This window comes from Schistocerca piceifrons, chromosome 9 (genome assembly GCF_021461385.2).
Source record: "Schistocerca piceifrons isolate TAMUIC-IGC-003096 chromosome 9, iqSchPice1.1, whole genome shotgun sequence".
NCBI lineage: Eukaryota > Metazoa > Arthropoda > Insecta > Orthoptera > Acrididae > Schistocerca > Schistocerca piceifrons.
The window spans coordinates 125,687,789-125,714,807 of record NC_060146.1 but is presented as its reverse complement, the minus strand read 5'-3'; the positions used below and the strand labels follow the sequence as shown (position 1 = coordinate 125,714,807).

Genomic DNA, 27,019 nt, shown 5'->3' with positions numbered 1-27,019 from the left:
GAATAGTCTTTCAGCACACAATTAAACGAATATGAAATTTTTTATTGTCTGAGATCCAGAAACTGTATGTTATTTGCCCTAGTGCAGTCGAAACAATGGTCAATTTCACAAAAAATTAGTGTAACCAATGTGGCTAGATATACATCCTGTAATTAAATGAATATGTATGTTGCTTATTTTAACTTTTAACTTTCATTTCTCGACTGTTTGCAATATTTTTTTTAAATTTTATGTAAAACAGGAAATTTTCCTGTGACACGTTACATTGTACACTTATAAGTGAATTCCTCCATCCGCAACTAACGTTCCCTGTACCTATCACAGCGGTTTCATTGTTCAAAATTGCTCCATTTGTAAACTGTTCAATTCTTGCTGCTCCTTTGAATAATGCCTCATCTGCCTCTCATCTAAACACTGGAGCCGAAAATATTTCAGTTCCCATCTAGATGCCCTTGGATATACCTGACACTGGGGCTACCCTCTGGGGCTATGTGACCACTGTTTGTAATGTGTGAGCACATCAGTAGTGTTTTGTAGAATGCACCTTAGTTTTTATGAAAAAAAATTTGATGATAAAACTGTTGCCTTACTGTTCTTGAAGATGTCATACACAGCAAACAAGCAATCTCAGATAATTCGGAGTAATTTCCAACTAAGACTCATCAGGGAAGAATGTGCAAATTCGCACATGCTTTCCATGTGGCATGTCAGTATGACGTATTTTCTCTATAAACATGTTTGTATACTCAAGTAGCACAGTTTAGCCAAACTTAAAATATTTGAATTCAATTGTCCTTTTCTTTTATTTCGATCTTTGAAGAAAACAACTTTTTCTCTGTAAATTCATTGCAGGGTGGTGGTAATAACCATTATACATATGTCTTCATATTACCACATTGCACTGTCGGAAAGAACAATGACAAATACATCATTCCCCTGCTCTTGTATGAGCGATTATCATAGAAAGACTGTGCGATTATAGTGAGGAAGATTAAAGTCTATAACAGAGCATTCTGGACATTGAAAATTTTATTAAATAAAAATCGACTTACAAAGAATTTATTAACATCTTTTTACATAACACTTTTGACATCTGCAATATAAGAGAGAAGCAGTAATTCTGGTACAGTGAAAAACCGTTACAAAGCCGAATGTGTTAAAAAACAGACTGTGATTGTGTTGCTTTTGTTAGATAAAGCTGTCTGAAAATAGTAGTGTTGTGAATGTACATCGAACTTAACTTCAAAAGCAACTATAAATGAATTCCCATGAAAACTATTCATCCATGCTAATAAACAAAAGCACATTACAGATGAAAAATAAACATGTTTTTCTTTTTAACTTCTTTGACATGATTCATCTCATGTGGTCATGGATGAAATACATTCGATCTGAAAGGAGATATGATACTTTAATTTATGAACAACAATTAAATCAGGGGCTTTCAAAACATTTGAAGTTAACTGCGATGTCACTATCTTGTTTTACAATAAGATCTATTATTAATTACATTGATAACTTACACTTAGAGAATTCTTAAAGATTGTGTGATTGTTACAGTCTTTTAACACTCTTTAATTTCAAAGCACACCACGCACTCAGATAAATTTCAAAATAATATCCGAGCTCTATATTACATAACATTAATTTTAAAATAAGTCTTCAAGCTTATGAATAATATACACCTAATATTTCTTAAAGAGATAACAGTCAGAAACATTATCTTGCCCCCCTCATTTTTACAAGTATTGCAGAGCCATGCTATGCTCCAACGCTTCAGCAACTATTTACATTTTGTTTCACAATGACTTTGGCATCATAACTTGGTAACTAACCAAAAGAAGATGGTCCGCAAAAGTAGTGTCACAAAATTAACACCATCTCCTTTCCCACGTTCTCTTTCTTCCTTCTGGATTCTCTCTTGAATGCTTGAATGCTTCTTTTTACCTTTAGTAAGATATGTGACTCATGTGTGTAGATAATGGAGGAAAAAACCAAAATTTGGTAATCCTTGGAATACTGTACATCGGGTACCACAACTGCCTCATTCTCAATAGTTACAACAATGACCAAGCTACAAAGTTTATTTCTTGCTGAACTACAAAAGCAAAAGATATGGAAGAATTTCAGAAAGTCCAGTAACATAACATATTATGATAGTCACAAGTAAAAATTGTGTCTCCAATCTTAGTTACGCTGTATGGTCCAAACATTTTTGTTTGCTGTACTGAGTTATATTCAAAGCATCAGTATTTATTGTTTTGGTGTTGTATGTAGTGTCATCAATGTTTGTAAAAGCTCCATGAATGCAGTCCAGACTACAGAGGTAATTTCACTGCTTTCTTTTAACCTTTACTATGTTTGAGTAAGTGTTTAAGTTCCAAAGTCCTTCTGAGGCCCTTTATGCAATGGACAGTTGAAGCGTTTAAAAAGGAACCTCTGTTCTAAATTTAAATTAATACGGGAGCTATAAATTATTTAAATTTAATGAAACAAAGCAAATTAAAGTATATGTAACTATGTCAATCTTTAGCATCTTTTTCAGGAAATCTCATAATTAACAGGAAAGCTCTCAAGGCTCTGAATCTGCTGGTTTAAATAGACAATAATAAATATAAATTATGTAACTCAGTAAGATGATTCATCAATGTACCTGGATGAAAAGAAGAAATTATATGAAATTATTTAATGAAACTGAGCCAAAGCCCTTAGTTTATCAAATAACATCATAGATTTACAAGCATAATATGAGTATTATATTTAAACATTCTCATATTCCAAGTTACTTCCACGAAATTTTCTAGTGTAGGTATCTGATTGGTAAAAAAATATGTAGTCATTTCCTGTTTAATTTGATGTTAATCAAGTTTCGTCAGGTGATATATTATTCTACAAGAACTTACTGTAGTCACCAATTAATTCCATATTATTTTAATCTTCTAATGGATTATGCAGGGCTGGATGCGTTTTGAAACAGCGGTGCTTTTCTACAGCGTCTAATCAAAGCAGTTTGAAAAATATGGCACAGAAGAAAAATGACGTATTTTAAGCGAGGGCAATTCCCATTTTTTCACACTTTAAAGTCAACATAAACTTTTACTCTGTGAATTTGAAAACTATTACGCCAATGTAGAGTTCTTTGCAGCTGATCTTTTTAGAGAGCGTGAATGTAGTTTGGTCTTCTGTTATTATCTAAATGATTGAAGAACTCGCATTGATATTTTGAAACAAGAAAAGTCTTTAGGAACAGTGGACGTGGTATGATACAAATTAGTGAAGTAGATTCTCTTCATGGATAGAATTTCTAAAATCTTAAATTTCATTAACATATTCTACTGTATTTGTAATTTGTTACTAGTATCATGAATGTGCTGATGTTGGAGAAAAAGTAATAAACTTGTTGTTCTGGTGGTGGTGGTGGTTGTTGGGATGTTTAAGGGGGACTAAACGGCGAAGGTCATCAGTCCCTGTTGTTCTGTCCACAGGATTTCACTACAGTAAAATTTCAGTGTTTAGTGGAGAACAGGAATGGTAGACACAAAACTAGTTTTAACATGTCATCCTGTAGGAGAGGGACAGTAACTTCTAGGGTCTGAAATGAACTTATTTCCAACACTACATTAAACTCGCATGTCTCTTCTCCATGTGTTTGATTCGATGAATAGAATTTTCGGTAAATTCGTTTGTTCTGTAGTCCTTCTTCTTGGAAGAAATCAAGGATTCAACTGAAAGCAAGCCTCCAGCTTTATGGATGGATAGCATACTTGCCAAGAGATAGTGGTGTAGCTATGAATCCTGTTAATACAAAGAAGTGGAGAGAAATTGTAGTGTGTAATGGTTACTCAGCCAAACGAAAGGTACAGACAATAGTTTTATTTAGATGAAGACCATTTTGCTGTGATCTCTCTCATAAGTAATAAAAAAAGAGATTGAGAACTTTGTGATCCAAGATAACATAAAAAGACAGTTATCTAGAAACCACAGGAATACTATGTGATAAATATTTTATATTCAGTATACATAAATACAGTGGTATGATCACTGCAGTTTAATTGATTTGATTTCCTCATGTTCAGGTCAACAGTCTGAACGCTTATATCAGTTTCAGTTATTTGAATTTATTGTACAGTATCATCTCTTTTCACCACACGACTGCTACCAGCGGCTTCATTGTTGCCATATGATAATATTTGGTTACAGGCATGCATCTAAATTGTCTGGTACGGTATGCAAGTCAGTGATAAACACTTGTAAAGATGTATTCACACTAAAATTTAAAATTGATAATGTTTCTTTTAACTTTCGAATCGTTATTACATTAACACCTGAAATTATTTCGATTGGAAAATGCTCGCTAAAAAAGGTTTTTAATCATTTAATATTTCAGACTGGTAGAGATTATGGTTAAATTACAAATAATATCAAACATCAAGCTCATGCTCTGCATTTATGCTGATTTACAGTGTAATGTTTAGTGTTTGTCTACAAACACTTGGGTCCTGTAGGCTGAAGACAAAACATTTCAGGGTGTAACTAAGTGACTGTATTGAATAAATATTGGATCTTAAGATCTGTTGGAATTTTATCATTGTAATGGGTATATCGAAAGTATGGCGTTCCATGCAATGTTCATACATGTTGATCAAATTTTGTCTAGTATACTATTTAGTTCTTTCCATTACTGCTGACCGTTGCTAACTACAGTGAAATGAAATACCTTTTTTTTTTTAGAGGAAAGGGGAATTTAAGAAATATTACACATGCTTTCGAAAATGTATTGTTTATCGACAAATTTCTCCATGATATCGACTGCAGAGAATAAATCTCGGCGTGTAATTTAATTATATTATTGGACCAGAATTTGATGCATCAGAGATAATTGTCTCCTGCCAACAGTATTGATAGCAGTATTGTATTTCATTGTATTGTGCTGTACAGGTGTGGTTAATCAAGTGTTGCTGTTATATAGAGTTCTGCCCTTGACACTGCTGTCAACCAAATGTAAGGAACTTAATAAAATATGCACTTCCTTCTAAATACTTACTGTGTGTTTGTAACACCACGCAGTCGACTGTAGACGAATCATCGTGATGCAGGATTTAATACCCTTGCTGGACAAATATTGAATGCTTCATTGAAGCTTCTGGACTGTAAATAGTATTGGTGGCAGTATTGTATTTCATTATGCGATCTTGAAAACAAGCGCTGTGCTTGTGTGTACTTGACCAGATTAAGTCTAATATGTTCCTCAGTTTTTCCATTTCTGTTAACTATACCTAGGCAAAGCAAAGAAAAACATATTTTAACAAGAAAAACAAGAGGACAGCTTCAGAAATATTTCACTTGCTCATCAGAAATTATTGATAAATGTCTGCATCATGTCCATCGTAGACTAAACATCATCGTGTGTAACGTAATTTCCATAACGACACGTACTGAATACTTCAGTGATACCTGTATCTTGTCAGCAATACTGTATTTTAATATAATTGTTGTATACAGGTTCCGTTTGTAATGATGGAGTCGATCAAATTGTATGTGTTATATTATTCTATTTGTGGCACAGTTATCGGCCACATTTATGGGTTTTAAAACGTCTATACAGAGAAGAGGTGAGGAGCGTTCAATTGAAGAAATGCTTCAGTCGCTTCCGAGCAAACGGCGATCTCGGAGAAGGCTGCGTCTAAGAAATACAGTATAGAGAGATTTTTGTATCGATTCATCGTAGCACCTGCCGAGTGCAAGTATAAATACAAGACGTGCCCCCGGGGAAACCTCTGACTGTCCTGTCGTGGGACTGTCCGTTTGCCGCCAGTCCGTGTCACTGGAGGATCCCGTGCGGAGCGCGGCGGACTCAGTGCAGCGGGTGAGGGGCTGCTGCAGATCACGCGACGGGCAGCGAAGCGGCGAGCACCAGGGCGGGGAAGAGGAGGGCCGCTGCCGCCCCCGCGGTCGGCCGCCCCCCGGCAGAGGGCCCGTCTGCGGCGTCCTCCGCCCCCGGCGCCAGCTCGCCCCCGGGCAGGCGCTGCCGCTGCGACATGTCAGCCGACAGCTCGGCCCCCGCGACGTGGTCCCCGCTGTGGTGCCTGGACACGGCCTCCGGACAGGGCAGGCGTTCCACGGGTATCTGCAGCAGGTGGCGGAGCACCGGGGCGCTGTGGTTGTTGGCCACGCCGTCCTCCATGTCGGCCGCTACGTCCTCCGCCACGTAGTCCAGCGGGAGCTCCTGGGCCGGCAGGGGCTGCGGGTGTCGCCGGTGTTCGGCGCCGTGGCGCAGGTGCTGCTGCTGTCCTTGAACGCTGCCGAACCTGCACATAAAAGGATTGTTCATTTATCTTCTATACGGCTACACAAATCGCTTACGAGTGAGATGAGCAGGAAGGACAGGAAAGTCAAGGCAAAATGGCTACACAAAAGATGAGAAGAACTCAAAATAGAAATTGTGGTATAGTCCTCAGATCGCGGTTGATCCTGAGAGGGTATGTGTGGTGTTTAGGAGCGCCTCCCATTAGGCGTTTCGGACTGCAGCGAGATCTCGCTAACGTCTGTGGTTTCGATATGGGTTCCACGATAGAGTGTGTCGCCTGGCCAGCAAGAGCTGTTGCATAACGATTTGATTCACGGATCCAGTTATATGGCTCCTTCCGTGTATAGCGATTTTACGATTATGACGTGTGCGTCCTGAAGATGGCATCAGTGTAATGCCGAAACTGGTAGCACATAAGATGTTCATAAAATAAATTTCTACAATACATACGGCTGTTGGTAAATTATTGCATCAAGCGATCGAAAATGTGTGGGATATGGTGAAACGACAGATTCACCACAGATGAGCCCGCCCGGCTAGCCGCGCGGTCTAACTCGCTGTCTCCCGAGCGGGAAGGCGTGCCGGTCCCCGGCATGAAACCGCCCGGCGGATTAGTGTCGAGGTACGGTGAGCCGGCCAGCCTGATGATGGTTTTTAAGGCGGTTTCCCATCTACCTCAGCGACTGTGGGCTGGTTCGCCTTATTCTGCCTCAGTTACACTGTGTCGGCGATTGCTGCGCAAACACCATTTCAGTGTACGTGTACACCATCATTATTCTATTACTCTACCACGAAAACATTTGGGGTTACACTAGTCAGGTGTGAGACTTTCCCGGGGGGAAGGCGGGGGGCCGAACCTCACAATAATCCTGGGCTCGTGGTGAGGTGACGGTGGGGGTGGGTGGACTGCTGTGCCCTGTTGTAGTGTTGTGAACCACTTACAGCTACAGCGGGACGAAGCTTCTCCGTTGTTTGTAGGTCCCCAGTTTAATAGATACATACATACATACGTACATACCACAGATGAAGTTACTATGCCGGCAGTGGTGGTCGAGCGGTTCTAGGCGCTACAGTCCGGGACCGCGCGACCGCTACGGGCATGGATGTGTGTGATGTCCTTAGGTTAGTTAGGTTTAAGTAGTTCTAAGTTCTAGGGGACTGATGACCTCAGATGTTAAGTCCCATGGTGCTCAGAGCCATTTGAACCATTTGAAGTTACTATTTAGGAACCAAGTGAATGCACTATGCGTGGCTATGCCACAGGACGCCATTCACGCCTTATACGCAACGATGTCACCATGCACAGAACAAGTTATTAAGGCACAAGACGGACCCTGTGCCTACTAGACAACAGGAACATGCTGAACAGAAATGACTGATATGCTAACCATTACTGCAGATCATTTTAATGTACATGTCCCGTAGTCGTTCAAGTTCTGTTTTTTTCTGAACATGAGTGTACCGTGTGTAATTGTCGGGTTTCTGACTGGGTCACTTCGTAACTTCTCACGAAACGGGGAAACACACTCGTTGCTATGGTTGAGTAGTTCACGATGGCTGCTGCCGTGCTCGGGTTGGACTTCTGTATTCCCTGGCTATTACCACTTCCTCAACTCCGCCCTGACACTATCTGTACCGCCGCCACGGTGGGTGTTGGTGGTTGTGCGAGTGACGACATCGGTTTTTGAACTGTGGTCCCCTGTCTCCACGCTGCTGCAGTTGCGTGAAGATCTCACTGTACGGGCATGCTTTGCCTTTTCTCGGCAGAGTGCCGAGTTTCAATTTTAAGTGACATACACCACCATCTACGTTCATTAGACCGTTTTGGGCCCTAATTTCAGTGACCCTAGAATCACTTAATCCGAGAAGGAAGAAAGGTTGTTTAAGTAATTTTATTGTACGAGGGTCGGCCAAAAAGTAATGCCTCCCATTTTTTTTCTACTTAAAGAAATTAAGTTAAGTGAAAAATTTGAATTTGGCGCCATTCCTCAAACCTTCTTCTGCAATTCACTGCAGTAGTAACTTTCTGTGTCAACAGGTGGCAGCACAGCAGAAGTTTGTAAGATGGCCGACATCGATGTTCGTTTGAGACAGCGTTGTGTGATTGAATTCTTGAATGCAGAAGGTGAAACGCCCATACGCATTCATGAAAGACTGAAGAAGGTGTATGGTGTTGTGACAGTGGATGTCAGCACTGTTAGACGATGGGTTCGTCGTTGTAAGGAAGCTGAAGGGCAAACACCGTTGACTGACGAAAAGTGGAGCGGCAGGCCGGTGAGTGCAGTGACTCCACACAACATTCAGCAAGTTGATGACATCATTCGTGGTGACCGTCGGGTGACTGCAGATGAAGTGTGTCGCATTATTTCTCTTAGTAAAGGCAGTGTGATCACGATTATTAAACAATTGGGGTACTCAAAAGTTTGTGCACGGTGGGTTCCAAGAATGTTAACCGATCAGAATAAAGAGGCAAGGAAAACAATAACCTCCCAACACTTGCAGCGCTTCCGTTTGGAGGAAGATGAGTTTCTGAAAAAAATTGTGACCGGGGACGAAACATGGGTGCATTTTTTTGAACCCGAATCAAAGAGGCAGTCAATGGAGTGGCGTCACACAAGCTCGCCGAGGAAGAAAAAATTCAAAACTGTGCGATCGGCAGGGAAAGTTATGGTAACAGTTTTCTGGGATACAGAGGGTGTGATTCTGGTTGATTTTTTGGAGCAGGGATGCACAATAAATTCTGTTCAATACGTCACAACCCTCAACAAACTTAAAGCACGTCTTCAGCGAGTTCGCCCAACAAAATCAATGGCAGATGTTCTTCTTTTGCATGACAATGCAAGACCACACAGCAGTCGTCACACCTCTGACGAGATTGTCAAAATTGGATGGGAAGTTTTGCCTCATCCCCCATACAGCCCTGACCTGGCACCATCAGACTTCCATCTGTTCGGGCCACTAAAAGAAGCTCATCGTGGGATTCATTTTGAAGATGAGGAGGCCGTCAAAACATCCGTGCGTCAATGGCTTAGGAAGCAGAGCTGTGATTTTTACCGTGCTGGGATACATGCCCTTGTTCAAAGATGGACCAAAACTGTAGAGATGGGCGGAGATTACATTGAAAAATGACAAAATGATCCTCAATGTTGTGGTTTTCAACCTATGTAATTGCATTTAAATTTCCTGACAATTAAACGTAGAAAAAAAAATAGGAGGTATTACTTTTTGACTGACCCTCGTAATCTATCCTCTAGCAACACTTGCATCACATGCGAAACGTATTTTCGAATTACACTGGTGGAATAAAAATCGCAAGCCGCGTAGTGTAAGGCGCCATGCCCGTCGGAGGTTCGCGTCCTCCCTCAGACATAGATGTATCTGTTGTCCTTAGTGTAAGTTAGACTAAGTCGGACTAAGTAATGTGTAGGCCTAGGGAACGATGACCTCAGCATTTCGGTCCCATAGGAACTTAACACATATTTACAAAATTTTCAAAAATCGCAAAACCAAGGAGTCGTGTGACATAAAAGAAACTTGGTACCCGTAGGCGTAAGATGATTTTTATTCAGATTTCGCGGCAGTCGCGTAAGTATGGCGTTAGTAGAGCCAATGTGAGGATGCGAATCTGGTTTGCTTTAAATGCACGCTACAACTATCATGAGCGTTAGTTACCTTTGGATCTCAACGTGGTAAGTTCATGTTAATCAAGAATGCCATTATCAACACTCCACTGAAATTGGACAGGGGCGTGTAATAGGGCTAAGAAAGCTGAATATTCCTTCGGCAATACTGCAGAAGGACTTGGCAGGAATGTAGCCACAGTACAGGACTTCCGACAGCGGTAGTCACAGGAATGTACGGTCGCAAGAAGACCACGCACCGGACGGCCACGTGGCACTACCGAAAGGGAAGGCCATCATGTTCCGGTATGGCTCTGGAACATCATAACGTTCTGCAGCAGACATTTGAGCAGCAGCTGGCACCACAGTGAGCCAGTTGCCCTGTAGCGTGCATTCCACCAACCCCCAAACCACTGCTATTTGCGACTTCAGTTGTGTCAAGCGAGAGCTCATTGGAAGCCAGGGTGGAGGTCTGTTGTGTTTTCTGATGAATGCTGGTTCTGCCGCGGTACCAGTGAGGGCCACTTGTTGATAAGAAGGAGAATAATTGATTGTCTGCAACCAGCCTGCCTGTGTGCTTCACACGCTGCATGCTTGACACACTGAACCTACTGCGTGGTCCATTGGTCGTGACCGGACCAAAGATCTAACGAAATAAGCGTCAAACGAAAAAACAACAAAGAACGAAACTTGTCTAGCTTGAAGGGGGAAACCAGATGGCGCTATGGTTGGCGCTCTATATGGCGCTGCCATAGGTCAAACGGGTATCAACTGTGTTTTTTTTTAAAAAATAGGAACCCCAATTTCCTATTACATATTCGTGTAGTACGTAAAGAAATATGACTGTTTTAGTTGGACCACTTTTTTCGCTTCAACGGACCACCCTGTAAATGTAAATTACTCTCCGGAACCACTTTCTATAATGCAGTGTTGAAGAGGACACATGAAAGAGTGTCTCCATCCATGAACAGTTGTATCATCCTAACGATTTTACTGGGTATAATACATTCTCGTAACGTATTGTAGAGGCGACTTCTGTGGATGTTGTCATAGGCTCGCTGGAAGTCAATGATGGGACAGTGGATGTTTTTGTTAAATTCCTAGTATTTATGAGCAATCTGTCGTATAGTAAATAAATTACCTGTTGTGGAACGGTTTGTTCGAAATCCAGCATGGTATTCTTGAATAATGTTTGCTGCGTAAGGTTTAAGTTCTTCCAGAATGATCATTTACTGGATTTTGTATGTTATGTTCAGCAAACTGATCCCTCTGTAATTTCGACATTACATTCTGTTTCCTTTCTTGTGTATGGGACAAATTATTGCAGTTCTCCAATCTTCAGGCAGTGTTTCAGTTTTCCAGATGACTCGCCTGTGACATATATACAGTCATCCCATTGGAGTCACACCAGTTCCACATCTACCAAAAACTTCAGAACCACAATTTTGGATATAAAAAAACCTAGTCCTCGGTGATTTAGGACCGAGAAGACATCACTTTGGTCGAATATCTACCTCTGGGGCAGACCATCAATGCATAACTATATTGTAAGGCCATAACAAAACTATAAGGGTGCTTTCAAAACAAAAGGAGGGGAATTTTGGCGAGAGGAGTGTGCTTGTTGTTCGACAACACCCGTCCTCACACAGCCTTACCAACCAGGGCGCTCTTGGACAAGCAGAGTAAACAATACCTGCGTCGTGACGTACTGGTAATCAGGCTCGTTCTTCTTGCTTTCTTGCAGGGAATAACGTACATGTAAATAAGCAGCACAGTACATATAAACTTGTACGCATTTTAGTTGTAAATAAGCTGGAAAACAATAATGCTACACAAAGCGGTACACAAGTTTACTTCCGTATCTCCCTAAGCTAGCTTCTACGACCCCAGATTTCCTACATCAAATTGTTCAGTGGAGCCCTCTCCATGTCCTGTTACAGAAATCGAGGCTCGAACTCGTGACTGTTGTCTTCCCCAGGCTGTGGCTAAGCCATGTCTCCGCAATATCCTATCTTCCAGGAGTGCTAGTTCTGCAAGTTTCGCATGAGAGCTTCTGTGAAGTTTGAAAGGTAGAAGACGAGGTACTGGCGGAATTAAAGCTATGAGAACGGGTCGTGAGTTGTGCTTGGGTAGCTCAGATGGTAGGACACTTGCCCACAGAAAGCAAAGTTCCCTAGTTCGAGTCTCGGTTCGTCACACATTTTTAACCTGCCAGCAGGAAGTTTCGTATCAGCGCATACTCCTCTGCAGAGTGAAAATTTCATCCTGGACTTTTGGGTGTTTCCCCTTAGACCGATAGATATTTTTCAGTTCTGCACGAGGCATGTTAAGAAATTGAGTTAGTAGATTTTCATATTTTTAGTAAAAGTTTATTTGAAAAATATTACAGGATATTGTTAATGTGGTGTCACCGCCAGACACTACACTTGCTAGGTGGTAGCTTTAAATCGGCCGCGGTACATGTCGGACCCGCGTGTCGCCACTGTCAGTGATCGCAGACCGAGCGCCACCACACGGCAGGTCTCGAGAGACGGACTAGCACTCGCCCCAGTTGTACGGACGACGTAGCTAGCGATGCACACTGACGAAGCCTCGCTCATTTGCAGAGCAGATAGTTAGAATAGCCTTCAGCTAAGTCAATGGCTACGACCTAGCAAGGCGCCATTAGTAACATTGCATGTATCTACAGAGTCTCACTTGTATCGTCAAGAGCGATGTACAACAATGATGGATTAAAGTTAAGTATTCCAGTAGCTACGTACTTTTCTTTATAGCATTCATTACGTATCCTGTTTCAGACCTATCTCTAGCCTGCGTGAGTTTAACGCGTGCCTTTCGGCTACTTCCGAGTGGCGTGGCTGTCTTGTTACGCCACAACAGTTAATACAATTGTAGACTGTTTTTCGATATAATCGCCATCATTTTCTGTGCATATGGTGAGCCATGGCAGAAGCTTCTTTATGCCCTCCTGAAAGAACTCTCAATGCAACTCCGTCCCTCCAGTTCGGAACTGTTTCTGCAACAGATCGTCGGGAAAAAATTTAATTCTACTCATGTGTACTCTCAGGGAGATGAAGATGTGATAATCTGAAGGCGCCAAATTAGTAGAATACGGAGGGTGCTTCAAAATGTCCACCATTTTCACAGCTTTAAATTCGCCAATACATCGTCTCCTACCTTCAAATCTTCACAGAAGCTCTTCCTCAAACCTTGGAGAAATCTCCTGGAAGAAAGCATATTGCGGAGACATAGCTTAGCCACAGCCTGGAAAAGGCAGTCCCGAGTTCGAGTCTAGGTCCGACAGACAGTTTTAATGTACCAGGAAGTTTAACATCCATAAGCATTTACAATGTATCTCAATATAGAGCACAAACTGCCAATAAATTAGAATTACATATACAAATATAAATCGTACGCTACTACATTTTTAACTTATTTATACAGGGTCTTTCCGTAAGAGCGTGCAAAACTGTAACAGGACACTGAGAATGCTGCACTTAACAATTTGAGAGAGGGAACCTGGGGTCATAGAAGCTAGCTTAAGGAGATACGGAAGTAAACCTATGCACCGCTTTGTCTAGCATTACTGTTTTCTAGCTTATTTACAACTAAAATGCGTACAAGTTTATATGTACTGTGCTGCTTATTTACATGTACCGGGTGATCAAAAAGTCAGTATAAATTTGAAAATTTAACAAACCACGGAATAATGTAGATAGATAGGTAAAAATTGACACACACTCTTGGAATGACATGGCGTTTTATTAGAACAAAAAAAAAAAAGAAAATTGTAGTTGCGTGAAAGATCTCTTGAGCGCGTCGTTTGGTGATGATCGTGTGCTCAGCCGCCACTTTCATGCTTGGCCTCCCAGGTCCCCAGACCTCAGTCCGTGCGATTATTGGCTTTGGGGTTACCTGAAGTCGCAAGTGTATCGTGATCGACCGACATCTCTAGGGATGCTGAATGACAACATCCGACGCGAATGCCTCACCATAACTCCGGACATGCTTTACAGTGCTGTTCGCGACATTATTCTTCGACTGCAGCTATTGTTGAGGAATGATGGTGGACATATTGAGCATTTCCTGCAAAAAACCTCACCTTTGCTTTGTCTTACTTTGTTATGCTAATTATTGCTATTCTGATCAGATGAAGCGCCATCTATCGGACTTTTTTTTAACTTTTTGATTTTTTTTTGGTTCTAATTAAACCCCATGTCGTTCCAAATATGTGTGTCAATTGGTACCTCTCTATCTACATTATTCCTTGATTTATTCAGTTTTCAAATTTATACTGACTTTTTGATCACCCGGTACTTTATTCCCTGTAAGAGAGCAAGGATTACGAGCCTGATTACCAGGAATTCATGATGCAGGTTTTGTTCACATTACCTGTCCATAATGTGTCTCTCCTGTATTTACATTTTTCCACGCCAAAACGAGCTATGCATCAATGATAGACCCATTCATTACTCAGTGCTGTTCAGTGACTTACAGTACGCCGGCCGTTGTGGCCGTGCGGTTCTAGGCGCTTTAGTCTGGAACCGCGCGTACGCTACGGTCGCAGGTTCGAATCCTGCCTCGGGCATGGATGTGTGTGATGTCCTTAGGTTAGTTAGGTTTAAGTAGTTCTAAGTTCTAGGGGACTGATTACCTCAGATGTTACGTCCAATAGTGCTCAGAGCCATTTGAACTTACAGTACAGTACGATGGAGCAGTGCCGGTACAGAATTTCCTCGTCGCTCTATTGGAATGGCAGGTCCTACTCCATGGCCTGCGAGGACACTTGACCTGAATCCCCTTGGTTATTTCGTACTGGGATTTCTTGTGTATGAGATCCCAGTGGATTCGTTTCCAGAATTGCAGCTGTGATATGATTCGAAACACACCAGGGACATCTCTCAGGGTGTGCCTGAATTTTCTTCCCCGAAGTCTTGCTTGCATTGAGGTTGATGGCCGTCAGTTGCAGTACAAATGGTACGTTCATTGCTTCAATGATGGTACCTGCAGTTAACTAATGTATTTATAAATAAACAGTCACTCAATAATGTAATTTTATACCCATTATGTCCTTAATCGGGCTTCTCCGACCCAACGTTCCCTACCTCAAATTGTTCAGTGGAGCGTCCTCTACGTCCTGTTAAATTTTCTCAGCTCTTACCGAAACGCCTTGTATATCAATGATCAGATGGTGACGACCACAGAAGATGACTGTCAGATAGAGGAGAAAGGGTGGGATGAAAGCAATGGAAGGTTGAGGGAGACTCGTGACCGACCTTCCCACATCGTTGGCCATCCGTCCGCGGCCGCCCTCGCCCTCCTCGCCGTCGTCGTCTCCGTCGTCGACGTCGTCGTCGTCTTCGCCGCCCTCTGCAGGCCCCTTGACGTCCTCCTGCAGCACGCACGTCAGCTCCTCCAGAGAGTTCCGCACCTGCTTGCTCTCCGTCTGGTTACGCAGCGTGTACATCCAGGACAGCCGGCAGTCGCACTGCAGGTTGTTACCTGCGAGAAAAAAAGCACACGTCCCAACTCGATAAAGGATAACTAAAGGCCCCCCACACACGCTACTGCATGCTTGACAATCATGCTTGCGCAAGCGTGCTCGTGCAAGCTTGCTTGACGGTGTGTAGGGTAAATTAGCGCAAGCATCCGGCTTGCACAAGCAGCTTGACACTTGACCGAATTTCGATTATGCGTGCTTGTACAAGCCTCCAAGCGTGTCCATGCTTACTCATGTGTGCCTAGAGTAGGAAGGCTTGAACAAGCACACATCTGTCATTCGGACACAGACTGTGGCGAGGGCTCGTTTATTTGGATTTTGTGTCGTTTCCTTCTTCGTTCTGACGTCAGACCGGGAAGTATTGAAGGACTTTATTAGGTGCTACGAAAGACACCCATGTTTATGGAATATTAAAAGTAAAGAATATCACGATAAAATAAAAAGATACGCGGCATATGAGGTGCTCAGTACAAAGAAATAGAGCCTTACTGTTATTAAGAAAATTAATACATTACGAACGAATTACAGACCAGAAAGAAGGAAATGTGACAGCACTTACAAATCAGGGGCTGCAGCAGACGAAGTTTACAGACCTGTTCTATGGTACTTCGATCATTCCAGCTTTTTAAGTGAACAGGAGACACCAAGATGCTCTTAGAGTAATTTACAAGGAATAGCGGTAAGTGAGATAGGCTGGTAGTGGTATTTAGCTACAGGAGCACTGTTACAATTAAGATATAAGCCTATGCATTTATTTGTTTATACTATACTGCAATACACATTGTTTTCTTTTATATTTTTCTTTACTGCTAATTCACAAAATTATGTTGCCAAGGAACTTGTCCTTCATTCACAAAGTAGTTCATAAATTCCTCTCTCACATGTTTAGCATCAAGTGGAATGTTTCCTGCAGTAGACCTTTGCAATGGTAGCGTATTAGAATCCTTTGTTCTTAAGCCATCAGGCGTCACGAGGGAAAAAGATTCAAATTCGTTTCCTTATTCATCCTGAGGTAATTATGCCAATCACGACGATATATCTTCAATTAACTCCGTAAATTTGCATGAAAATACGATTTTCGATCTTTAAGCCACTCTTTACTCCACATGTCGCGTTTCCTCTTTTGTTTTTCCGTAAAACAAGAAAAAATACTTGCAACAACAAGCGCATCGTCGACTGTGATCGACATTTTCCAATGTAAACAAACAGATGCTTGTAAGTGTGTGATTGAGTCGTGTGGAGGCGTGAGGAATTTGCGCACGATGGAGCAAGCATGTTTGCGTAAGCGTGATTGTCAAGCATGCAGTAGCGTGTGTAGGGGCCTTAACACACCCCAAGAAAAGTGCCGCACAGCTCTTAAGTATTTGGACACCACACGATTAGAATTGCACTGTACCAAAAATATGGTGTGGTACTTTCGGTACGGTACATAAATGACGTAGTAAATGATAGTTTTACCGATAGTATTGGTAGCCGCGCGGGACTAACCGAGCGGTCTCAGGCGCTGCAGTCATGGACTGTTTGGCTGGTCCCGGCGGATGTTCTAGTCCTCCCTTGGGCATTGGTGTTTGTATTTGTCCTTAGGATAGTTTAGGTTAAATAGTGTGTAAGCTTAGGGACTGATGACCTTAGCAGTTAAGTCCCATAAGATTTCACACAAATTTGAACACTTTTTTGATAGTATTGGTAGCACTGGTAGGGAAAGAAAATAAATTAATGTGTGAGAGAAGCAGTGAGCCAGTGACTTATCTTTGTATTTTGTTTGCCAGTTGTTTGCTTTGCACTTAATCAGAACCACTCATTGCTCGGTGTAGCCCATTGTGTATTTTATATCCTTACAAAATAAAAATTGCATGTTGTAAGTAATAAAAATTTATTGATCGGCTTAGTTCTGCACATTTATGTACCCAAAGCAAATACTTATGATGCAAGTGCACTTTACATGCATAAACATAAATAATCAACGTAATTATTACAGTTGTTATGCACTCAGTGGAACGTTCTTCGCAATAATCAAAGGTAAGCGTTTCCTAATATTATTGATAAATGCGAAAGTTGTTCATGAATAACACAGACATTTTTTACACAAGCTCGATCAAGTAGTGTAGTGATGTTTCAAATGTTTCTGTCTTGCGTTCTTCTTTTTGTAATCTTTCCTCTTTGAGGAAACAGTCTTTTCCACAGCTACATGGTAAGTCTGCACTGCTTTTTTAAATTCTTGCTGCAATATCGATCTGCTTCATGTTATGAATTGATAACTTCGGATAAAATCCGAATTAAACAATGCGATATTAAGTTTTTCCGTTAATACTGTCTATTGTCCGCCTCGCCATATGCGCAGTTAGCGCGGCGGATTGATAACCAAAGGAGCCTGGTTTCCATTCCTGGCTGGTCGAAGATTTTCTCCTCATGGGGACTGGGTGTTGTATTGTCCTTATGTTCGTATCGTCGTATCTGACATTAATGAGATGGCTGTATGGCACGTCCCAAAAGCCAAGTAAATTAAAAACAAACTGTACTTTTAAGTAACACACAGGAAGATATCTACGTAGAACAAACTTATTTTGTAGCTTATACTGCCCTTTGTACAAACTCACTGAGTTTCTAGCCAGTACACTGTTTCCAGTTTATAGCTGAATTAACAATCATGTTCATGAATTAAGGATGATGCTGATACATGGTGAAACAACGCTCTGGTGGGTGCTTTGTGGATTTAAATCACCTCGGGGTATGACCATGCGGTGCCTTTGACCTGCGGTCGTCTCACGGTGGCGCTGGCAGCAGTCCACATACGCAAAGGTGTGTTGGTGCATACCACAGAACGGTGCAGCGAGTAAGTTTGCAGACGTTTTCAGACGTGCTAATGGTGACTGTCTGCTGAAAATGGCTCAAAGTATACATATTGATGACGTTATGAGGGGTAGAATATTAGGGCGACTGGAGGCTGGTGAAACACAGCATGGGCTGCACGGACCCTCCGTGTGCCACAACCTGCGATCTCAAGAGTATGGCAACGTTTCCAGCAGACAGGAAACATGTCCAGTCGCTACAGTACGGGACGTCCACAGTGTACAACATCGCAAGAAGACCGATATCTCACCAGACGGCCACGGAGTACTGCAGGTAGCCTTGCTCGGGACCTCACCTCATCGACTGGGACAATTGTCTCCAGACACACAGTCTACACACGACTGAAATGACATGGTTTATTCCCCCAGAGACCTGCAAGGTGCAGTCCACTGACCCCTGGTCACAAGAGAGTTCGTAAAGCCTCGTGTCAAGAACATAGTACATGGTCATTGAAACAGTAGTCCCAAGGTATGTTCACGGACGAGTCCAGGTATAGTCTGAACAGTCATTCTCGCCGAATTTTCATCTGGTGTGAACCAAGAACCAGATACCAACCTCTTAGTGTCCTTGAAAGGGACGTGTATGGAGGTCGTGCTTTAATGGTGTGGGGTGGGACTATGATTGGTGCACGTACACCCCTGCATGTCTTTGACAGAGGAACTGCAACAGGTCAGGTGTATCGGAACATTTTGCACCAGTATGTCCGCCTTTTCATGGGTGCAGTGGGTCTCACCTTCCTCCTGATGTATGACAACGCACAGCCCCAGAGCGCTACCGTCGTGGAGGAGTACCTTGAAACAAAAGGTATCAGGCGAATGGAATGGTGTGCCAGTTCGCCAGACCTAAACCCCATCGACCACGTCTGGGATGCCACGATCGACGTATCGCTACACGTCTTCACACCCCTAGGATACGTCCGGAACTCCGACAGGCACTGGTGCAAGAATGGGTGGCTGTATCCCAGCAGCTGCTCGACCACCTGATCCAGAGTATGCCAGTCCGTTGTGCGGCCTGTGTACGTGTGCATGGTGATCATATCTCATATTGGTGTACGGGTACATGCGCAGGAAACAGTGGCGTTTTGTAGCACATGTGTTTCGGGAGGGTTTTCTCAACTTATCACCAATACCGTGGACACAGATCTGTGTCGTGTGTCTTCCCTATATGCCTATGCTATTAGCGCCAGTTTTGTGTAGTGCCATGTTGTGTGGCACCACATTTTGCAATTATCCTTAATTTATGAGCATGAGTGTAGTAAGACACTGTGCACGTACCCAAACAAATCGATCGACATGGGGTAGCGCCCAATAGATACGCAACATACGTAACATACAGGTAACACTGGTACGATGTTCATTAACCAAAAATACTCGGAAAACTACGGCAGTCTACTATTACTTCTAATGTTCTATGGTAGACTATGGTAAGTTTACAGCTATTATGGTTTACTACCCAGAAATGTTGATACACATCTGTTTATTGTACAAGTTTTGATCTTAATAGCTGATCACGTAACATAAAATATTTTCAGCAGCTAAGAAGGAAATACATATTCAGTACCTTCGAATAATATGAAATGCATGATTCGTCTATTACTTAACAACAGTGAAGAATCACGAAGTTTATGTTATTCAACTCTATTTAATTTATGTCGCCTTCTAAGCCGTGGAAAATACAGAGTGGTTATACTTAAACTTTGGCTACTTCAGACAGCGTAGACGGAAACCTATTTACTGTGTCTGTACCCAGATCTATAGGAATGGCATTCAGACTGTGCGCTGCAGGGGTTGACTTCTTAGCAGAGTGAGCGTCTTGAGTTGCTTTTATGCGTCAGCACACGTTCGGCGACGTAGGGTTAAAGCACAATCACTAGAGGATCGCGGCCGAAAGGGAAAGGGGTCCGAACGGAAAATTGGTAGGTGGGAAATCATGGCTCCCAGCCACACAGGTCATAATCGTACTGTTAGATTGAAACTTTGTGAAGGACAGGACTCGAACCCAGACGCTTTGCTCCCCTAAAACGGTTGTTTTACCCCTCCCGGCCACACGGACACGCCTGCCGTCCGACCCACCTTCTCAACGTATCGCCCGCTGGATCTCAGCGTCCCTCGTCAATCACACCTCTTACTCGCAACTACTTGATTCACCTAGTCGTACAAACGATATTTGTGCATTCTCGCCGTAACGTATGTCATATACGTAATTCATTCGCAGATGCGATTGTGGACTACCATCAGCTGCACATTGACGCAAAGTTCAACGAACTAAATTCAAAGTGAGAGGACTCTTATTTACTGAGTGGAGCGTACTCCTGAAGTGCATTAAACTTGGAACTTGTCTAAAATCATAACACTATGGTAGTGTAACAGAAAACTGTATTCATCATTGTAATTTAATTCAGCGAGGGTTAGGTTGGATCAGAGGGGCAACATATACTTACATACTCTCACACGGAACGTTACAGGATGTAGATGTACAGGTATTCCTGGAATAACGGAAGATAAGAATCACACTTTTCTGGCCAAAGTTGAGATTTCAAAACTGGCTTGAGTGTCGCACTGTGGGGTAGGGGCAGAGGGGGCGGGCGGGAAGATCAAATGAAATCAGGATCACACTGGCTGAAGTGAATTGTGACCGAATGTAGAACAAGTTCTGTACCATCCGAATTTAGTTAAATGATAATAAATTTCGCAGAAAGAAATTTCTTATTCTCAGCGGAGTGTGCGCTGATATGAAATCTCCTGACGACATTAAAACTATGTGCCGGACCTGAGCTGGAATTCAGGACGTTTGTTTCTCGCAGCAAAGTGCTCTACGTACACGTCGGAACCCGTGGTTCCTTAGCTCAGTTGGTATAGCACTTTCCTATTAAACGCAAAGTCCCCGAGCTCGGGTCTCATTCCGGCACACAGTTTTAGTCTGCCAAGAAAATTTCCCCTCGGTTCAACGTCTGAGATTTGACCAAACGCGTCACTCCTGCGTGGTTGAAAGGCAGCCAATTGCGAGAGGACCCGTCACGAAGAACCGTGAAGGCAACGCAATGATGCACCATCTGAGTGGCCAGTTTTGAAATTCCGACTGCTGCCACAAACCCAAACTAAGGATGACCACTGAAATACACCCAGTTGCATGCGTTTGTAATTACACCCATACTCATTCAACCCAGCTACCATTCCATGTTTAGGTAAATGGGGCCCTGAAATGTTGTAAAATGAAAATAAAGTACACCCAATTTCCGTTCGCGATGTGATCTTCCGCCGGCCGTTGTGGCCGAGCGGTTCTAGTCGCTACAGTCTGGAACCGCGCGACCGCTACGGTCGCAGGTTAGAATCCTGCTTCGGGCATGGATGTGTGTGATGTCATTAGGCTAGTTAGGTTTAAGTAGTTCTAAGTTCTAGGGGACTGATGACCACAGCAGTTAAGTCCCATAGTGCTCAGAGCCATTTGAACCATTTTTTGTGATCTTCCTCCACGGCATGATAAAAATGCAGAATTATAAAACTACATAATTATTTCTAAAGTGGGTTGACTGTCACCTTCCACCATCACTTTGATGTATTAGAGTGTTAGCTGTTGCGGATAGGTTGTCCACTCCAGCGTCAATTAAGTGAGAAGTTTATCTCCATTGTTGTAGGCCAACCAATACTTTATCACTGAATACTGACTACGCTGCTATTTGGAAAATATCGCAAGTGGAGTTCTGTCATGTATTTCTTAGTATTTTTCCAGTCGTATGTGGTACGCTGTTTTCATGATCTGTACAATTTAGTTTTATTATAACGAAGTCGCATCATACCCTTCCTGCAGCGACAGTCATCAGATAAAATAACAGAGGAAACTTATGCGCTGTAGCATTGCGGGTGTTCGTTCAACGTATTTTATGAAATGCAAACTGACGGTTAGACACACTGTCCAGCGAATGCAGCTAGATAAAGTTTCCCTGCTGCTTTGGGGTGGCATTATGTGGGGCCGGTACGCCGCTGGTGGTCATGGAAGGTGCCATAACGGCTGTAAGATACATAAATGCCATCCTAGCATATTGGCGAGGCATTCGTCTTCATTGACTACAATTCGCCAATTCGCACCCCCCCCCCCCTCCCCCCTTGTGCACATCTTGTGAATGACCTTTTTTCAGGATAACGACATCGCTCGACTAGAGTAGCCAGCATGTTTTCCAGACATGAGCTCTATCGAACATGCCTGGGATCGATTGGGAAGGACTGTTTATGGACGACGTGACACACCAACCACTCTGAGGGATCTATGCCGATTCGCCGTTTTCGCCGTTGAGTAGTGGGACAATCTGGAGAAACAGTGCCTTGATGAACTTGTGGATAGCATGCCACGAGGAATACAGGCATGCATCAATGCAAGAGGACGTGCTAGTGGGTATCAGAGGTACCGGTGTGTACAGCGGTCTGAACCACCACCACTGAAGGTCTCGCTGTGTGTTGGTGCAACATACAATGTGTGGTTTTCATGAGCAATAAAAAGGGTGAAAATGATGTTTATGTTGACCTCTATTCCAATTCTCTGTACAGATTCTGGAACTCTCAGAACCGACGTGATGCAAAACTTTTTCTGATGTGTTCATTTAGCGGCAAGTATGGATTCTGAACAAACCGCGTTAATGAGTGGTAAATAAGACAAATGATAAGACGAAACTGAAACTGAGATCTTAGTTGCAATCGGACATTGAAATGAGTTCGATACTCACAAACAAAAATCTGTTCCGGACCGGGACTCGAAACTGGATTTCTTGCTTTGCGTGGGCGGCCACATTAATTGCTTCGGCTATTCGAACACACTTCTCGTCCAACCAAAATTCCCAACTTGGCGCGCCATGCTGACGTAATATCGCCCATCCGTTACACTCACTACCCACAGCCTCACTCTGATTCTCGCAAGAGTTCGTACGAACGTAGCATCTGGACTGGGCGATCATTAGTAAATATGGAGGTAAACCTATTCAGTTGTAAAAGGCTTTTATTTTTCCAATGACATGACCAGTTTCAGGTTAACAAACAACCATGGTCAGGCGTGATGTTACTGAAAACAAACAAGAGACAAGGACAAATTATTTACAAGTCCTTGCAAGCATAATACAGCAGGTGCTAATAAGAACTCGACGAGCAAGTTGCCGAAGTGACGTGAACTCAAAAGGCTTGCAACAGGCGACCGGTAAGCCCGAAAGCAGACCCTAGCCACACGACAATTCAAATCATTTCACTAATAAGGACTATCTTAACTAAAATTCTGCCAGCGGTCAGGTTAGTTGCAATGCAAAATACACTCCTGGAAATTGAAATAAGAACACCGTGAATTCATTGTCCCAGGAAGGGGAAACTTTATTGACACATTCCTGGGGTCAGATACATCACATGATCACACTGACAGAACCACAGGCACATAGACACAGGCAACAGAGCATGCACAATGTCGGCACTAGTACAGTGTATATCCACCTTTCGCAGCAATGCAGGCTGCTATTCTCCCATGGAGACGATCGTAGAGATGCTGGATGTAGTCCTGTGGAACGGCTTGCCATGCCATTTCCACCTGGCGCCTCAGTTGGACCAGCGTTCGTGCTGGACGTGCAGACCGCGTGAGACGACGCTTCATCCAGTCCCAAACATGCTCAATGGGGGACAGATCCGGAGATCTTGCTGGACAGGGTAGTTGACTTACACATTCTAGAGCACGTTGGGTGGCACGGGATACATGCGGACGTGCATTGTCCTGTTGGAACAGCAAGTTCCCTTGCCGGTCTAGGAATGGTAGAACGATGGCTTCGATGACGGTTTGGATGTACGGTGCACTATTCAGTGTCCCCTCGACGATCACCAGTGGTGTACGACCAGTGTAGGAGATCGCTCCCCACACCATGATGCCGGGTGTTGGCCCTGTGTGCCTCGGTCGTATGCAGTCCTGATTGTGGCGCTCAACTGCACGGCGCCAAACACGCATACGACCATCATTGGCACCAAGGCAGAAGCGACTCTCATCGCTGAAGACGACACGTCTCCATTCGTCCCTCCATTCACGCCTGTCGCGACACCACTGGAGGCGGGCTGCACGATGTTGGGGCGTGAGCGGAAGACGGCCTAACGGTGTGCGGGACCGCAGCCCAGCTTCATGGAGACGGTTGCGAATGGTCCTCGCCGATACCCCAGGAGCAGCAGTGTCCCTAATTTGCTGGGAAGTGGCGGTGCTGTCCCCTACGGCACTGCGTAGGATCCTACGGTCTTGGCGTGCATCCGTGCGTCGCTGCGGTCCGGTCCCAGGTCGACGGGCACGTGCACCTTCCGCGACAACATCGATGTACTGTGGAGACCTCACGCCCCACGTGTTGAGCAATTCGGCGGTACGTCCACCCGGCCTCCGGCATGCCCACTATACGCCCTCGCTCGAAGTCCGTCAACTGCACATACGGTTCACGTCCACGCTGTCGCGGCATGCTACCAATGTTAAAGACTGCGATGGAGCTCCGTATGCCTCGGCAAACTGGCTGACACTGACGGCGGCTTTGCACAAATGCTGCGCAGCTAGCGCCATTCGACGGCCAACACCGCGGTTCCTGGTGTGTCCGCTGTGCCGTGCGTGTGATCATTGCTTGTACAGCCCTCTCGCAGTGTCCGGAGCAAGTATGGTGGGTATGACACACCGGTGTCAATGTGTTCTTTTTTCCATTTCCAGGAGTGTATGAGAAACGTTGCAGAACAGTGGTGATTTGGGAAACAAGGATAGAAACAGAGCCAATAAAGATTGTGACCAATAATACAGAATGATGAAAATTTGATAAGTTTGTATTTTGCCCGTCTCAGTTGCAGAATATACTATCTGTTGCTGCATTGGTTCCGGAGTCGAGTTCACTTACTCATTCTCAAACCAAACCTTGTTATTAAAAGTAAGTGTCTACACAACATAGTGCCAAAAGGCACGAACTATGTGATACAAGAAATTTAAACTGTGAATAACAAAGGTGCACTTTGCTATGACAGCCTACGTGTCTTCTGTTTCACCTGAATGAAACAATGAGTATCGTTTGAGAATGTGCGAGTCACTGCGAAACCGTTATCCACTGCACCGATAAACTGTATATTCATGCAACTGATGAGGACAAAATTCGTCAAATTTTCATCATTATAGGGCCCTACTCACTGGCGCACCAACATACCAACCGAATGACCTATCGACTGACAGATCGACCGAAAAACAGATAGACCGACAGACAGATGGACTGACCGACTAACCAACTGGCACATCGCCTGACCGACTGACAGATCGATAATAAGTCTACCTAAATATTGATCGATCGGTCGACATTTTGTCGGTAGGTCGATCTGCTGTCGTTCTGTCAGTCGGATGGGTCAGTTACAGTCGGTCAGCCGACCTATCGGTCGGTCGATCTGTTGGTTGGTCGATCTGTCGGTCGGTTGGTTTGTGAGTACGTAGGGCCCTATAATGATGAAAATTTGACAAATTTTGTCCGCGTCAGCTGCATAAATATATAGTTTATCGCTGCAGTGGTTAGGCGATCGATCAACCGACCGACCGACAGTTCGACCTGCCATTCGACAGACCGGCCGACCAACTTGCTGTGCAGCCTACACACATTCCTACCTTTTTAACTCAGCCGTTACAGTAGAAAAAATCTTTTCTCAGGTGGTTTGCACAACAGCGTTACACACTGCTTAAGTTGTTGGGTGAAGTGATGGTGAGGTAGAGTCGAGTGGTGGTGGTGATCGGGCGAAATGGTGGGGACGATACGATACTGCAGTGGCCGTGTTATTCTGAATTACAATGCAAAGTTGCTTTTGATATGCATGCATGTCCTAACGAACTGGCACTGCGGAGACTACAGCCGTTATGAAATACATTAAATGCATTCGCAGTTGTGAATATGGACAAATATCAGCTTTATAACTGAATGACGCCAATGAAATTTTTGTGCTGGACAAGGAATCGAACGCGGATTTCCCTCTTACTGCGAGCGGTCGCCTTACATTTGTCTATCCAAGCATAGCTCACGGCCAGACCCAAACTTCCATATGTCGCCAGCCATGCCTTTACAACATGTACTGTTACATACATTGTCTACATTCCCGTAGAGATAACACATTTCACATGAAAGCCACTTGACCTTTGTCAGCGGATAAATAAAATATTGTACTTTCTGTGTTATTCAGAATTATGATGCATGGACGCATGTCCGAAGGAACTTTGCATCGTAATTCTGAATAATACGGACGACACTGGCCAAGCGAGTTTGAAGTAAAATGTTTCGCCTTTACAGGAATATACATTATGAACGTACGAGTACAGGTTGGAGACACATGGCTGACGACATATGGAAGTTTGGGTCTGGCCATGAGTCGTGCTCGGGTGGCCAAATTGTAAACCGACCGCTCGGGTTCGAGTCCCGTTTCGGCACAAATTTTCATTGTCGTCATACCATTCTACAACTGATGTTTGTTGATATTCGCAACTACGAATGTATTTGATGAGGGGGTGTGAGTGTCGGGGGGGGGGGAGGGGGGTGACGGGAGGGATGGTCGTACTCGCACGACTGTCCGACAAGAAAAGAGTTTGGCGGTCCATTGAACAAAGTGCTGTAGCATCGTCTGATTGATTTAGTAGTACCTGGCAGGTCAATCGACTAACCACTGCAGCGAAGTCGGATTTGGCATGGTACTGTACCCCAGCTGTCTGAGTCTAGTGTAAATCGTTAAATAGTGTGGA

At 43.6% G+C, this 27,019-nt stretch overlaps 1 protein-coding gene across 1 annotated transcript in view; it reads right to left on the bottom strand.

The window, feature by feature from the left end:
- Positions 1-1,907: 1,907 nt before the first annotated feature.
- The window catches only part of LOC124716750 (connectin-like), a 417,126-nt gene continuing 392,014 nt past the window's right edge, over positions 1,908-27,019 (bottom strand). Inside the window, exons 9-10 of the mRNA XM_047243292.1 lie at positions 15,204-15,429; positions 1,908-6,308 (exon numbers count right to left, since the gene is read on the bottom strand). Of these exons, the coding sequence (XP_047099248.1) occupies positions 5,885-6,308; positions 15,204-15,429 (650 nt within the window). The 3' untranslated portion in view covers positions 1,908-5,884. The remainder of the gene's footprint in view (positions 6,309-15,203; positions 15,430-27,019) is intronic.